Source organism: Pan troglodytes, chromosome 4 (genome assembly GCF_028858775.2).
Source record: "Pan troglodytes isolate AG18354 chromosome 4, NHGRI_mPanTro3-v2.0_pri, whole genome shotgun sequence".
Classification (NCBI taxonomy): domain Eukaryota; kingdom Metazoa; phylum Chordata; class Mammalia; order Primates; family Hominidae; genus Pan; species Pan troglodytes.
Window position 1 is genome coordinate 161,118,746 of NC_072402.2, and position 16,044 is coordinate 161,134,789.

The window sequence follows — 16,044 nt, forward strand, 5'->3', positions numbered from 1 at the left end:
ACAAAGAGTAATACTGCCTTACACTCGGGTCTATAGACTGACATTCACACTCACCACAATTATTCCTGTTAACAGTCTGCCACATACCTTTCATTTTAAGCAACTGAAAAATTTTACCAACTTTTCTCTTTAAATTTGCTTTAAAAGCAAATTCAGAAAATTGGTAGAGGGTCAAGAAATTACACAGTCCAACTCCATTATTTGATAAATTGTATAAAAAGCAAACTAAGGCAAGAATCAACTGACTTCCAAAGTTCACGAAGAGAGCACTCTGGAAGTTGATAAACCACCACACCATATAAATTCCACCACCTCTTTATCTGTAATCAAAAATCAAAGGTTGACTTTTTTTTTTTTAACTACTCACTGTATTTTTAGAAAGATGGGGCAGAACCACTGTAGAACTCCTAAACCCCACAGAACAAACAGTACATTCTGGAATGATACGCTGGCCAATCCGGCTGGCAGCCGATTGACCTGACCCAGGCAAGGGTTGCTGCAGAGTATTTAGTTCGGCCCCCTACTGAATGAAGACACTTTGTTAAATTCTCCAATGAGAGACGCTTAGAGGTAGGGGCGTGGAAGGGGGCCGGGGAATTTGAGGCCAGATAACGGGAAGTGTGAGCCGATTGGCCGGACTTCTCACTCCACGGCCCAGCCGTTTACGGATCGCGGAGGCCATCCATCAAAAGAATTACACCAATCAGCGGCGAAAATGCCCCCTTCTCGCGAGAAAGCCCCGCCCTCCAATATATTCCTCGTCAGGGCAGGCGCGGCCCCTTCGGCTCCGAGCTGACCCTGATCAGGGCCGAGTTGTCTCGGCGGCGCTGCGGAGACCTCCACCCAGGACAGTCCCCCTCCCCGGGCCTCTCTCCTCTTGCCTACGAGTCCCCTGTCCTCGTAGGCCTCTCGGATCTGATATCGTGGGGTGAGGTGCGCAGGCCCGGGGAGGGTGATTACCGCTGAGGAGCTGCAGTCTCTGTCAAGGTGAGTGGGACTGCGCGGGAGTTGACCGCCAGGTGCGGGTGGGGAGCGGGGTTGGGGGCGCGGGGCGAGGAGTAGGTCTGGCCCGCGCCCTTTTCCACACTAAACTCTACCGCTGTTGTGAGCACAAGCCCAGGCTAGTCCGAGGCTGGAGGGGCGGAGCCGGATCCGGCCTCCTGAGGTGCCTTTAGTGTCTGCCGACCCAGTCCCAGGGACTAGCCTGGGGAGGAAGAATGGAACCCCTGCAGTGAGAGGTTCCTCACATGACTAGCTCTGAAGACCTCCTGCCTTCCTGTCTTTAGGTTGGTGTGGGAGGGACCTTCCATGTATCCAGGGCTTAGCTTGTGCCCGGGACATGGTTGTGTTATGCACACTTAAATCAATGGAATTCCCAGGTTCATCTTTCAGACTAGGTTAGCAACAACCCACCCCACCCCCCCGCCCCAATACGTGCTCCTAATGTCACCTTTTAAGTTTCCTTTCCTAACAACAATAAAAGTCAAGTAATATTGAGTATTGTGTGCCAAGCACTGTGCTATACTCTTTAAGTGGTGAATCATCTTGTTCAGTCTTCACATTCAGCGACAGATATTGTTACCCTCATTTTATAAATCTAGAAAGAAGCTCAAGCTCATTATTATTGTTCAGTGTTTTTTAAGCGTCTACTGTATGTGCTAAGCTCTTTACGTGATTTCAGTTTAACTCACATAAATCTGTGAGGTAGGTCATAAACCTTATCCCTACTTTATGAATGAGGAACTAAGTACAATTAAGTAACTTGAACAGTTCATTTTGTTAATATGTGGCAGAATACTTAACTACCATCTGCTTTTCACTTTCGGTATCCTGTCTTACGGTGTTTATTCGTGGTTATCTATTGACAGTGAATAACTTGAACGAGTATTTCTTGAAGATTTGCATTTTATTTTTCTAAAAAGCATGGTTCCGGCCGGGCGCGGTGGCTCACGCCTGTAATCCTGGCACTTTGGAAGGCCGAGGCGGGCAGATCACAAGGCCAGGAGACCGAGACCATCCTGGCCAACATGGTGAAACCCCGTCTCTACTGAAAATACAAAAATTAGCTGGGCGTGGTGGCGCATGCCTGTAATCCCAGCTCCTCGGGAGGCTGAGGCAGGAGAATCGCTTGAACCAGGGAGTCGGAGGTTGCAGTGAGCCAAGATCGTGCCACTGCACTCCAGCCTGGCAACAGAGCGAGACTCCGTCTCAAAAAAAAAAAAAAAAAAAAGCATGGTTCCTTCCCTCTAGGAACTCAATTTAGGATGTGACCAACTTGTAGAAGGGAAATAAATAACAGATGGCACTTTGCAATGACTTAGATGCACTAGCCGCATTGGGGGATGGGAGGCTTATAAATCATTTCTTGGCCCAGTGCAAATATGGCCAAGGAAAGCAGGAAGGACTACTCTTACACTCCTTTCTGGTCTTTTTTTTTCTATATATAGATGATAGAGGTACTGACAACAACTGACTCTCAGAAACTGCTACACCAGCTGAATGCCCTGTTGGAACAGGAGTCTAGATGTCAGCCAAAGGTCTGTGGTTTGAGACTAATTGAGTCTGCACACGATAATGGCCTCAGAATGACTGCAAGACTAAGGGACTTTGAAGTAAAAGATCTTCTTAGTCTAACTCAGTTCTTTGGCTTCGACACAGAGACATTTTCTCTAGCTGTGAATTTACTGGACAGATTCCTGTCTAAAATGAAGGTATGTTTGAAGCTACATTTTCGTAATTTTGCTCAGTGTGTTTTGGAGATGGAATTGTTACCTTTTGGCTGGTATTCATAAACTTGACCTTTTTTTTTTTTTCAGCATGTAGCCAAAACATTAATTTTGTCTACTACAGCATTAATATTTCTTATCATAATCAAGAGTAGTACATCAGGTATTAGACTTAAATTCTGAAATGAAAAATAGTCTAATATCAAGTAACAAATTGCAGTTTCCTAGTAAGAAAATTGGCTGTTTTTTAAAAACCCTTCTTGATAGGTTGGATTTGTCCATTTATTTACTATTTTTAGATATAAACAAATTTATTAGTGGCAGAAATTTATTAGAGGCTACATTGTGGCTAAGAATTAAGATATATTTGTTAATCACTACCCATATATAAAATTGTAAATGTTTTAGCCTTAGACCTAGTCAAGACTTGCTTATGCTTGGCATTTCCAGCTTCAGTGTACATGCAGTAGGGCGGAGAGTGTGTCTGAAGGAGGAGCAACTATTTTCCTATACTGGATAAACAAGACTATGTCACTTTCAGAGCTTAACTGTTACAAATGCATCTGCCTTTCCTGTACACCCATGGTCACTGGAGGAAAATAAGATGATGTGACAATTGGAAGGAAACTCATATTTTAGTCCTTGGTATCTAACACAGTGCATCATAAAAAAGGACTTCAATATTTGTTGAAGGTTCAAGAAATTTGCTTCAACAGACTAATTAAGCTCTAGACATTTCACGTGTAGTCATTACCTTTGAATCTGTAAATGTTGCACAAATGAATAATATACAGCTGTTCCTCAGGTATAATTCAGTCTTATGTGAGAATAAGATCGTTGCTCTTATGTACAAGTCATAATAAGAAAAATAACTACATTATGCCTTTAAAGAGGCATAAGTGTACTGCTGAAGAGGTTACAAGAAGAGAGAGAGCACAGAGATATTAATACTGGTAAAAGCTTAGTTTCATGTGAGCTGGAAGTAAACAACTAGATAAAGTTTTGACTGTGTCTTATACGGCAGACATTCAGAAAATTAAATGATAAAGATTAGTAGTGGATAGAACTCTTAGAGGCAGAGTAGACAGTATATGCCATAGTATTTAAAAACTGTTTTATATGTGTTCCCACAAAGACAAGAGCCTGGAAAAAATACAACATCCTGCAAAGAAATGGCTTATTTTGTAAATAAGCCATAAAGTATTTCAGTCCTCATATATCTTTGACTAGTTAACTTATTTGATCAAACTAGAACAATGTTTACTTATAGTTCTACAGTGATTAATAAAAACACAATTTTTCTATGCTGAGCCAAACATTATACTGAAACTCAGTCCAGTTACTCAAAAATTGGTTCTAAGTGGGGTCCATAGTGTTGACAGGCTATAGTTTAGGTATGAGTGGATTGTGTTAAGTCCATCACAGCTGAGAAATAAACCTCAAATATACATTTTCAAAATGTTGGGTTGGAGTTCTAGATTATCCTTTATGTTTTAATTGAAATAAGGTAGAGTCATGGCCTTACTGGTTTTGTTTTTGATTTTTTAGGTACAGCCCAAGCACCTTGGGTGTGTTGGACTGAGCTGCTTTTATTTGGCTGTAAAATCAATAGAAGAGGAAAGGAATGTCCCATTGGCAACTGACTTGATCCGAATAAGTCAATACAGGTTTACGGTTTCAGACTTGATGAGAATGGAAAAGATTGTATTGGAGAAAGTGTGTTGGAAAGTCAAAGCTACTACTGCCTTTCAATTTCTGCAACTGTATTATTCACTCCTTCAAGAGAACTTGCCACTTGAAAGGTAAGTGACCTTTGTTTTGAACAAGAGAGATTTGGAAATCAGAATGGTATTGTATGGATATTGCATAAAATCAGTATCCTCACAGAATTCTAATAAAAATAAGTGAAATGACAGCTGTGGCTCCTTGAACTTTAATGTCCATCATAAGTGAGAAAATGTTCCATTGTCAATAGCTTCATTAAAGCTAATTCTTGGGATTAAAGTACATTTTGACTTTATAGAACCTAGTAGGAAAGCATCTAACACAAATTTATGGAAAAAAAGGACCTTCAGTGGATGTTGAAATATTTATTAAAACTAAAAGAAAATAAATCTTGATATTTGTGGCATAGTACTATTCATTTTAATTTTTTGGCCCAAATCATCTAAAACTCCCATATGGTGCCTTTAGAAGTTAGTATCTCTGATGGAAGGGGAATTCCTTTCAATAGTTCACTTGCTATGATAAGTGTGCATAAGCTTTACTTTAAAAATTGACTTCAATGTTTTTCTAAAAACATCTTTTGACTAGATGTAGTATTACCTAATAAAAGTAATACCATTTTCTTTTTAAAGGAGAAATAGCATTAATTTTGAAAGACTAGAAGCTCAACTGAAGGCATGTCATTGCAGGATCATATTTTCTAAAGCAAAGGTAAATATTTTATAAAGATTATGCCTATTGATATGATCTGTTTTTATATTTGGCATTTACTTTAAATTTATCTCTTTTAGCCTTCTGTGTTGGCATTGTCTATCATTGCATTAGAGATCCAAGCACAGAAGTGTGTAGAGTTAACAGAAGGAATAGAATGTCTTCAGAAACATTCCAAGGTATGTCAAGGACATAGCCTAAATCCTATTAACAGCTGTAAAAGAAACTAAACCCCTTCTGTCTCCTGAAGTAAAATGAGATGTCATATGTTTATTTGAAACTTAAGTAGCTATCCTCAAATGTTTTTAATGAGCAAAGACACATGTTCATAGGATTGCATTTATTAATGTAGTTAAATAAGGTGGGACTTACTTTGAGTAATAATTTTTTAAAATTTATGTACAGATAAATGGCAGAGATCTGACCTTCTGGCAAGAGCTTGTATCCAAGTGTTTAACAGAATATTCATCAAATAAGTGTTCCAAACCAAATGTTCAGAAGTTGAAATGGATTGTTTCTGGGCGTACTGCACGGCAATTGAAGCATAGCTACTACAGAATAACTCACCTTCCAACAATTCCTGAAATGGTCCCTTAACTGGTAAATTTGGTCCGTTATTATTCTCCAGATAGAGAACATTTTCCACTGCCATAATTTTCAACTAAAGAAGAGTAATTATCTTCAAAATAAACAAAATGGAGCTGGAATAGTAAAGGGGGAGATGACATCACTGATCTAGTCAGCTAATATTTGAAGGCCTTTACTATATACAAGGTACAACATCTTAGGAGTAAGGAATTATCCAACCTCTGATACATACGTTAGCCATTTCATTAAATTTTCAGCTTAGAGAACAGCATCCTCCTTGTAGCACTAAAATCATGCTTTTTTTTAATTGCACATGATCTTGCTGTATGTATCTGACTGATTTAAAATTACATAAGCTGAGCAGGACAACAGCACCAAAAGTCTGAACCAAGTATGAACTAATTTGAGACTGTTAGCTTATAAGCAAAATCAATATGAACTTGGATATTGTACTTAAAAGAAAAAAAGTAGGCCGGATGCAGTGGCTCACGCCTGTAATCCCAGCACTTTGGGAGGCCAAGGCGGGCGGATCACGAGGTCAGGAGATCGAGACCATCCTGGCTAACACGATGAAACCCCGTCTCTACTAAAAAATACAAAAAAATTTAGCCAGGCACGGTGGCGGGCGCCTGTAGTCCCAGCTACTTGGGAGGCTGAGGCAGGAGAATGGCGGGAACCCAGGAGGCGGAGTTTGCAGTGAGCTGAGATCGCGCCACTGCACTCCAGCCTGGGCGACAGAGCAAGACTCCGCCACAAAAAAAAAGAAAAAAAGAAAAAAAGTAGGATATGATAGATGGTCTCTACATTGGGTATCTGGAAACTGCCAGAGTGTGTCAACACTATAGTAACCTATCATCGCTATAGCAGCTGGACTACTGCAAAGTAGTTATATGCATAAAAAATGTAAACTTGCTTTCTGCATATGTGATATACATTCTTGCCATATAAATTTCCTAACTCAGTGATGATTTATTCTACTCAAAACTAAATGTTAACATTTAATACATCTACATGTGATTATGAATATTAGATATGAACATTTCAATTTTCTTAGTAGTATTTAGGCAGACTGGCTTCTGTTAAGTTGGATTTCGTTTGTTTTCTTTATTTAAATAGGATTATTACAGCACCAAAAAACTTCTCTGAAGCCTTTCTCCACAACCTTGTTCTATGGATTCCATAATGTTACAATGGATTTAAGCTATGAAGCCTCAAAACATCACGAGATAAGCATGATGGTCTCAGACTTGGGAAAACTGCCTAATATTATGCTGTAGTGGAATTATGTTTAGATTTGAATTCATCTGTGAAGCATTCAAATCAAAGCTAAAAACCTAAATGTGAAATGCTAATGACAAGCCTGAGAAGGTAAACTGTGAATCTTCATTTCTATCATTGATCTAACATTAGATATTGGATCAATATATTTAGGTGGTATTGAAAATGCTATTGGAGGAGTCACACTAATACTATCAACTATCAGTCTTCCCACAGCTTCAATCACTCTCATTATTCTAATCCTACTCCTACTTAAATATTAAATTTTAAGTTATGAGGTTTATGTCAAAAGCAACATTTCACAAATGTACTTTTAAGGCATAATAAGGGTTAACATTCTAGGCAGTATAAACACACCCCATAATGCAAGTAATAGGTAATCTAGAGATGTGGACTTTATTGCTATATGGGAATTACATTTAAATTTGAGGGCATTTTATATAAAGAAAAATACAGACCTATAAAGTTTGGCATATTCATTAAGTTATCTTTTAATATTTTTTCTAGAAAACAGGTGACATTTGTATCTACGATAAAAATTTTTATACAGAACCTACTGCCTCAAACTGAATCCCATCAAGAAAACTAGTTTCTATTGTATTAGTAACTCAAAATAAATTATCACTTCGAAAACTTGCTTTCCCACACTAAGGTAAGTTCAGACTAGATTGAACACTCCAGAAGTTTTTTCTATTACAGACTGTTTTTAAGTTAGAAGTGATGGCAATTTTATAAATAGAGAATATACTTCCACTGATGCCCTTACTGTGCCAAAACAAAAATCTTAAGAAAAGCAAGTAGACACCTTCATAACTATGAATGAAGCTGCTGAGGTAGTGTTTAGGATCCTCCATGTCAGTTAGTGAATGTAAGAAGTACAGTGTTAAAGTGTTGTAAACAGTTACTCAGTGCAATGTATAGCCTGAGTCTATCCATGATGGCTATATCCAATTTGACATCACGTTATGGATCAATACACAATGAAAAACCAAAGAACCACAGTATGTCTTATTCTTAACTTTTGTAAACCATGTTTTATGGGTAACTTTTTAGTTTTCCCAAAAGGCTGATAAATTTCAATATTTTGAGTACATCATTGTTAATTTTGAGTTGGCAGAGGTAAACTAACCAACTACCATTATGTTTTAGTACTAAGGGATATACCTTTCAATAAAGTTAATGAAATTCAATCCTTTGCTGGGTGGCTTTTTTCTCCTCTGATTTAATTAACTCTTTTAGCAATGTGGTAACAGAACATTATAAAAAGCTCTCTCTACTCAGTATATTTAAATTTAGTACTAAAGTTAGATGCATAGTACCAGAAACAATAAAATCCCTATTAATAATATGACTATTAGCTGACACTACTTTGTTTTGTTTTTTCTGAAACATTATAAAAAGCTCTCTCTACTCAGTATATTTAAATTTAGTACTAAAGTTAGATGCATAGTACCAGAAACAATAAAATCCCTATTAATAGTATGACTATTAGCTGACACTTTACTTTTTGTTTTTTCTGAGACAGGGTCACTCTTGTCACCCAGGCTGGAGTGCAGTGGCGCGATCTTGGCTCATTGCAGCCTTGGCAGCCCAGGCTCAAGAGATCCTCCCACCTCAGCTTCCGAAATAGCTAGGATTATAGGCACATGCCACCGCACCCAGCTAATTTTTTTTTTTTTTTTTTTTTTTTTGTAGAGGCAGTGTTGTCACTGTGTTGCCCAGGCGGATCTCAAACTCTTGGGCTCAAGTGATCTGCCCACCTCGTTCTCCCAAAGTGCTGAGATTACAGGCATAAGCCACCGTGCCTAGCCTCTAATGTTTTTTTAATAGACATAGAATGATGACAAATAATTGTTTAATGTGTATTAAAAGTTGGTGTTTATGCATTATTAATCCCTTTTATCACTTAGATTCATCACTGCTACGGATGCTATCCTTAATACATATTTACTTTTAGTTTCAGCCCACTTGAAGTTTTGTGCCAGCCTTCTTACCTAATTAAACAGCACTTCAGCAGCGTGGTTGCTAATGCCAGGTAACCACCATGTGTTATGTTAGCCTGCTTGGATCAATTGTAATTATTACTGGAATTGAATTAATTAATATGATTTTGAACAGTTCATGTTCAAACTAACATCCTGTAAAGTAGACACTGCAAGGAGTTACTGATGAAAGAAAAGTTGTTCATAAAAGAAGCCTCCTTTTATAATTGACTTGCCTTAGACTTATTTAATAATGTTTCATAGTATTTTTTAAAAAAGTATATGAACCTTGTAAATATTTACAATTATGAGACATCCTATCTAAAAATTTATATTTTTGATTTAACATTTGTGGCTGGCAGTGATAATTTTTACTCTCTGGTACTATGAATCATCTCATTAAAATCCTCTCAACTGAATGACATTATCCCAATTTGCAAATGAAAGAGAGAGAACCTAATGATTTGCCCCTGGTCTATACCTGGTACTTGGAGGTAGGATTCAAAGCCAGGCAGTTCTGACTCCAGAGGCTGTGCTCTTAACCACTCTATACATTACCTCTCAAAATAGAAGATTAATTGGACTCAAGTGAAATTGCTTGTATAATTTTTAATCAAAACTATATGCTGGCCACATTAACTTCTGTGCTGTAATCATGATCATAGAATAATAACAACACTCAATTTATTTCTCTATACTAATAACTGATAAAATATGTTATTATTAAATCTATTTTTCAGAAACCAAAAAACAGTAAACATGAGTCAAGATGAATTAAAAGATAAGCCAATTTTTAAGGCCGAGCGCAGTGGCTCACACCTGTAATCCCAGCACTTTGGGAGGCCAAGGTGGACGGATCACTTGAGGCCAGGAGTTCGAGACCAGCATGGCCAACATGGTGAAACCCCATCTCTACTAAAAATACAAAAATCAGCTGGGTGTGGTGGCGCATGCCTGTAGTACCAGTTACTCCAGAGACTGAGGCAGGAGAATTGCTTGAACCTATGAGGCAGTGAGACAAGATCACACCACTGCTCTCCAACCTGGGCAACAGAGTGAGGCTCTTGTCTCAAAAAATAAATTAAAAAGCCATTTTTATATTCATTAAAGTAGAGTTAGGAACAACCAAAATTGCCAAGGATAATTAGGGACATTATATAATGATAAAATTCACCAAGACAGTGCTAAAAGTGTAAGCACTTATTATCAGATCTTAAAAATACATGAAGAGACCAGGTGCAGAGACTCATTCATTCCTGTAATTCCAATGCTTTGGGAAGCCAAGGTGGGAGGATTGCTTGAGGCCAAGAGTTCAAGACCAGCCTACTCAACATAGGGAGACCCTATCTCTACAAAAAATTAAAAATTAGCTAGGCATAGTGATATACATCTGTAGTCCTAGGTACTGAGGAGCCTGAGGTGGGAAGACTGTCTGAGCCCAGGAGTTTGAGGCTGCAGTGAAGCATGACAGAGTTGCTATGCTCCAGCCTGAGTGACAGGGTAAGACTCAAAAAAAAAAAAAAAAAAAAAAAAAAAAAAAAACATGAAGCAAAAAGTGGTAGCATTAAAAGGAGGACTGGACAAATCTTCATTTACAGTTGGAAACTTAAACATTCCTCTCTCAGTAGTACATAGAATTAACAGAAAATTAGCAAAGATGTAGAAAAATGGAATAATACTAATAACCAGCTAGATTTAATTGACATAAAACCCTTCTACCTAAAACAGCAGAATAAGCATTCTTTTCAAGTACACATGGAACACTCACCAAGATAAACCATATCATGGGTCTTAAACCTTAACAAATTTAAAAGAGATGAAATCATATAAAGTATGTTTTTTGACCATAATCTAGAAATCAGTAACAGCAAGAAAATCTCCAAACACTTGGAAATTAAACAACACATTTCTAAATAATTCATGATACTACAGGGAAGTCTTAAAATAAATGAAAATATCACCGTGCTTGGAATGCAGCCATGCTGGTGCTGCAATTTATAACAATCGACTGCTTTTTACTAAACAAGAAAAAGTTCTCAAATTAATACTCTAAGCTCCCACTTTAAGAAAGTAGGAAAATCTAACTGGGTGTGGTGGCACACCACTATAGTCCCAGCCACTCAGAAGGCTGAGGTAGGAGGATCATGACCCCATGAGTTTGAGGCTGCAGTGAGCTATGATCATAACACTACTCCAGTCTGGGTGATGAAGTGAGACCTGTCTACAAAAAAAAGAAGCCCAAACTAAACCTAAAGCAAGCAGAAAGAAGAAAAAAAAAAAAAGAGGCAGAAAATAAATGCAATTGTAAACAAATTAACAGAAAACAATCAAAAAACTAATTTTTGAAAAGAGCAGTAAAATTGATAAACCTCTGGCAAAATTGACAAAAAAAGAGAAGCTGCCAATCTTAGGAATCAAAGAAAAGATAACAGTATAGATCCTCATTAGAACGACACAAAGAAAATACCATGAACAACTCTATGCACAGGATTAGATGAACCAATTCCTTGAAAGGCATACAGTACCAAAACTTAAATAAACCTCAATAAATTCTCTATTTTTAAAAATTGAACCATTGTTTAAAACCTTACTAGCAAATTCATAAAACATTTAAAGATATAACAAATTCTACAAATCTCTTCCAGAAAGAATAATCACTTTGCAATTCATTTTACAAGACCAGAATTAACATGATACCATACCAAGATAAAGATAATACAAGGAAAAAACAAACAAAAACAATTGCGCAATATCCAAAATGAACACAGACATAAAAATCCTCAAAAAATAAAAATCTAGATACATAAGCTGAATAATGTACCATGACCAAGTTTGGGGTTGGGAGGAAATATAAGCTGTTTCAAAATTCTGGAATCAATCAGTAAAATCCATGATTTTAACAGTCTAAAGAAAAAGAATGACCAAACTGATACAGAAAGAGCATAGAAAATTCAGCATCCACTCATGAAACTCTGCTAACAACAAATTAATAGATGGGAACTTGCTCAACATGACAAAGGGAATTTAAGAAAAGCCTACAGCTTGCATACATAATGGTCAAAAACAATGCTTTCAAAATCCTAAGATCCAGAATAAGACTGAGATGGCCACTTTCTCCATGTTATTGTTCTGGCCACTGCAATCAGGCAAGAAAAATCAAAGGCAAGAAAAATCATAGACTAAAAAGAATAAAATAAAACTTCCTATTCATAGTTTATGTAGAAAACTTAATGAGTTAACAACAAAATCAGGCAAGAAAAATCATAGACTAAAAAGAATAAAATAAAACTGTTTCTATTCGTAGTTTATGTAGAAAACTTAATGAGTTAACAACAAAATAACTCCCAAAACTAATGAAGTTTAGCAAGGTCACAGGATACAAGGTCAACAAACAAAAATAAAACACATTTGTACATACTAGCAATGTGCAATTGGAAACCCATGTTTCAAAAATAATACAACTTAACAATAGTTCCCCCAAAATGAACACTGTGGAATATATGCTGAAAAATGACATAAAATGCTGATAACTGAAATCAAAGAGGTCCTAAATAGATACCTCATGTTCATGGATTGGAAGACACAAAATTGCATTCAAAACCCCAGTAGGATTTTTTGTAGATACAGAGTAGCTAATTCTAAAATTCATATGGAAGGCAAAGAAACTAAATTAGCCAAAACAATTTTGAAAAAGATTTCAAAAAAATTTTGAAGGAATCATGCTGCCCAGTTTTAAGACTTACTATAAAGCTGTGATAATCAAGGCAATCTGGTATTTATGAAAGGATAAACACATAGATCAATGGAATAAAGTCCAAAACCAGACTCACATAAATAGCAATTGATTTCTGACAAAGGTGAAAAGACAACTCAATGGGGAATGGACAGTTTTTCAACAGATGATTTTAAAACAACTGAACATCCATATGCAAAAAAATAAACCTACCTAAATTTCACAGCTTATACAAAAATTAATCTAAAATGGATCACGGATCTAAATGTAGAACTAAATTTATAAAATTTTTAGAAGAAAAAAATCCATAGGCCGGGCATGGTGGCTCATGCCTGTAATCCCAGCACTTCGGAGGCTGAGGCGGGCAGATCCCTTGAGGTCAGTTCAAGACCAGCCTAGCCTATATGGTGAAATCCCAACTCTACTAAAAATAAAAAATAAAATGGGCTGGGAGTGGTGGTGCACACCTGTAGTCCCAGCTACTTGGGAGGCTGAAGCACAAGAATCACTTGAACCCAGCAGGCAGAGGTTGCAGTGAGTGGAGATTGTGCCACTGCACTCCAGCCTGGGTGACAGAGTGAGAATGTGAGTCAAAAAAAGAAAAAAGAAAAATTCCTCATGACCTGGGGTTAAGGTTCCTAGACATGACACCAAAAACATGATCCACCAATGGCATGATGGATAAGACTTCATCAAAATTAAGTCTGTGCTTCAAAAGACACTATCAACAAAGTAAAAAGAGAATAGAAGAAATTACAAATCATATACCTGGTAATAGACTTGTACCCAGAATATATAAAGACTCTTACTACCCAATAAGACAACTAAAAAAATGGGTAAAGAATTTGAATAAACACTGCTTTAAGGAAGATACACAAATAGCCAATAAGCACAAGAAAGAATGCTCAACATAGTCATCAGAGAATAGCAAACCAAAACTAGATAGAGATCCCATTTCATATCCACTAGAATGACTAAAATCAAAATGTCAGGTAAACAAGTATTGGCAAGGATGCAGAGAAACTGGAACCTGCATACACTGCTGGTGGGAAAGTAAAAAGATGTAGCTGCTTTGGGAAACAATGACAGCTCCTCAAATGATTAACATAGTTATCATATAACCTAAAAATTCTACTCCTAGGTAAGAAATGAAAACACATATGCACATAAAGACTTGTACACGTTTATAGCAGCTTTAGTCAGGACAGCCAAAGGGTGGAAATACCCAAAATGTCCAACTTACAAATGTATAAACAAAGTGATACAGCCATACAATGAAGTATTTTCAGACATACTAATGAATGTGCTGATACATGCTAGAATATAGATGAACCTCTTAAGACATGTAAAGTGAAGGAAGCCAGTAACCAAAGACCACGTATTATGATTCCATGTACATGAAATGTCCAAAATAAGGAAATCTATGAGATGAAAAGAGGTAGTATGGATGGCGGGGGATGACGGGAGAAGGATAAAAGCTAAACTATACAAGGTTTCTATCTGAGGTGATAAAAACATTCTAAAATTGATTATTGGAATGGTTGCATTTATCTGTGTATATACTAAAAGCTACTGAATTACACACTTTAAATGGGTGAAATGTATGTTGTTACAATAAAGCGTTTTTCTTAATTATATATGATCCCATTTATAACATGCTTGAAGACAAAAATATGGAGATGGGGATTAGATCAGTGGTTTCCAAGGTTTAGGGGCTGGGAGTAGGGTGTGTAGAGTACAAAGAGAGCACGAGAGTTTTTACGGTGATTGAACTCTTCAATACTCTGACTGTGGAGGTGTTTACACATATCTATACTTAAAATTCACCAAACCATACACCAAAAAAGTTAATTTTACTTTACTCAAAAAATTTTGTTAAATGTCAAAGAGAATAAAATTAAAAGAAAAATAGCCTCTTCCCCCGACAATTCATTCCTAAAATGAGCAAGATAGGAATCACAGGGTGAAAGGACTGCCATGGCCTGGAGTGAGGTATTAGGGTCCAGGCAGGATGAGGAGGACATTCCTGCTCAGCATAGGATGCGAAGCCTAAGCAGGGTGAGGAAGACATTCATGTGGGGAGATGTCCTACAACAGACAATCAGGCCAGGCGCAGTGGCTCACACCTGTAATCCCAGCAATTTGGGAGGCCCAGGCGGGCGGATCACCTGATGTCCGGAGTTCGAGACCAGCCTGACCAACATGGAGAAACCCCGTCTCTACTAAAAATTATAAATTAGCCAGGTGTGGCAGCGCATGCCTGTAATCCCAGCTACTCGGGAGGCTGAGGCAGGAGAATCGCTTGAACCCAGGAGGCGGAGGTTGCAGTAAGCCGAGATCGCGCGACTGCACTCCAGTCTGGGCAACAAGAGTGAAACTCCACCTCAAAAAAAAAAAAACCCCACAAATAATCAAATAGGAATCAGGTTTCTCACTGGTACTGAAAAGGGTTATAAATATGGAGAAGGAAAAAATGAAAATGAAGCCCATGGGATCAGAATTTATATGTGAATTCATGGTTTTCAATATACATAGATGCAGAAATATAGATGTAAAGACATGCATTATATATACACACCAATGGCAATTGCACACTAGCACAGATCTTAGCTTTTAAATATTACTCACTAAAGAGAACCCAGGCTCTACGGAAAAATGGCTGATTCTTGGGTTAGGTTGAGGACAGCATGAGAAGCCTGGTATATCTTATGCCAGAGAGTAACAAATTCATTGAATAATGATGGGAATGTGTCAGAAGGACAGAGGCCACCCAGAATGGACTTCTACCAGCCAAATGTACAATAATTTTGAGCATCAATGTAATGATAATAGGTTTTTTAACCTGCTGAATAAAATAGAAAATAATGAGTTTATAGAGATACGATAAATTTAAAGTCTGATGAGAAACAAGGTAGTATTTTGCAACTATCTTCTCAAGAAATAATTATAAAAATAACTACAGTGGAGAAGTCTGGCAGACACTACCTTAATCAGTCATCTAAGAAACACCATCAGAAATGAGACAAACTGAAATTATTAAACCACGACAGGATGCACTTCTGTCACATTCCTGCCAAAGATGAATAACCTCAATCTAATCATGAAGTATCAGACAGAACTCAAAATAAGGTATGTTCTACAAAACTAGCCCATAATTGTCAAAAGTACTAAGTTGTAAAAGGAAACAAATGAGAATTTGTTCCAGAATGAAGTAAACTAAAGACAGCTGACATCTAAATGAAAGGCATGATTCTGACTGGATCCTCTTGCTATATGGACATTATTGGGACAATCAGTTCAA

The 16,044-nt window shown here is 37.3% G+C and overlaps 1 protein-coding gene and 1 long non-coding RNA gene across 5 annotated transcripts in view; one reads left to right on the plus strand and one right to left on the minus strand.

Annotated features, from left to right (window-relative positions):
• LOC104006625 (uncharacterized) overlaps positions 1 to 529 on the minus strand; it is a 645,150-nt gene extending 644,621 nt beyond the window's left edge. The window contains exon 1 of the long non-coding RNA XR_010157400.1: positions 368 to 529. This is a non-coding gene — a long non-coding RNA (uncharacterized LOC104006625). The remainder of the gene's footprint in view (positions 1 to 367) is intronic.
• CCNG1 (cyclin G1) lies at positions 451 to 8,218 on the plus strand. 4 transcript variants are annotated; one of them, XR_008548127.2, is made up of 8 exons: positions 451 to 987; positions 2,448 to 2,711; positions 4,275 to 4,528; positions 5,084 to 5,162; positions 5,243 to 5,341; positions 5,568 to 5,936; positions 6,867 to 7,118; positions 7,536 to 8,218. XR_008548127.2 is itself a non-coding variant. In XM_054684763.2 (8 exons), exons 2-8 carry the CDS (start codon positions 2,448 to 2,450, stop codon positions 6,931 to 6,933), a joined length of 909 nt encoding a protein of 302 aa, XP_054540738.1. In that variant the 5' UTR covers positions 451 to 987; the 3' UTR covers positions 6,934 to 8,213. The 4 variants fall into 4 exon arrangements, 1 of the variants encoding a protein (XP_054540738.1); XR_001718025.4 differs by having other exon boundaries at positions 5,568 to 5,762; XM_054684763.2 differs by having other exon boundaries at positions 5,568 to 5,692; positions 5,742 to 5,762; positions 6,867 to 8,213.
• Positions 8,219 to 16,044: the final 7,826 nt, after the last annotated feature.

Coding starts and splice junctions, on each gene's coding strand:
- CCNG1 (XM_054684763.2), top strand. CDS start 2,448: ATGATAGAGGTACTGACAACAACTGACTCTCAGAAACTGCTACACCAG. Junction 4,529..5,083: donor GAGAACTTGCCACTTGAAAG/GTAAGTGACCTT, acceptor TTCTTTTTAAAG/GAGAAATAGCATTAATTTTG. Junction 5,763..6,866: donor CTGAAATGGTCCCTTAACTG/GTAAATTTGGTC, acceptor TTATTTAAATAG/GATTATTACAGCACCAAAAA.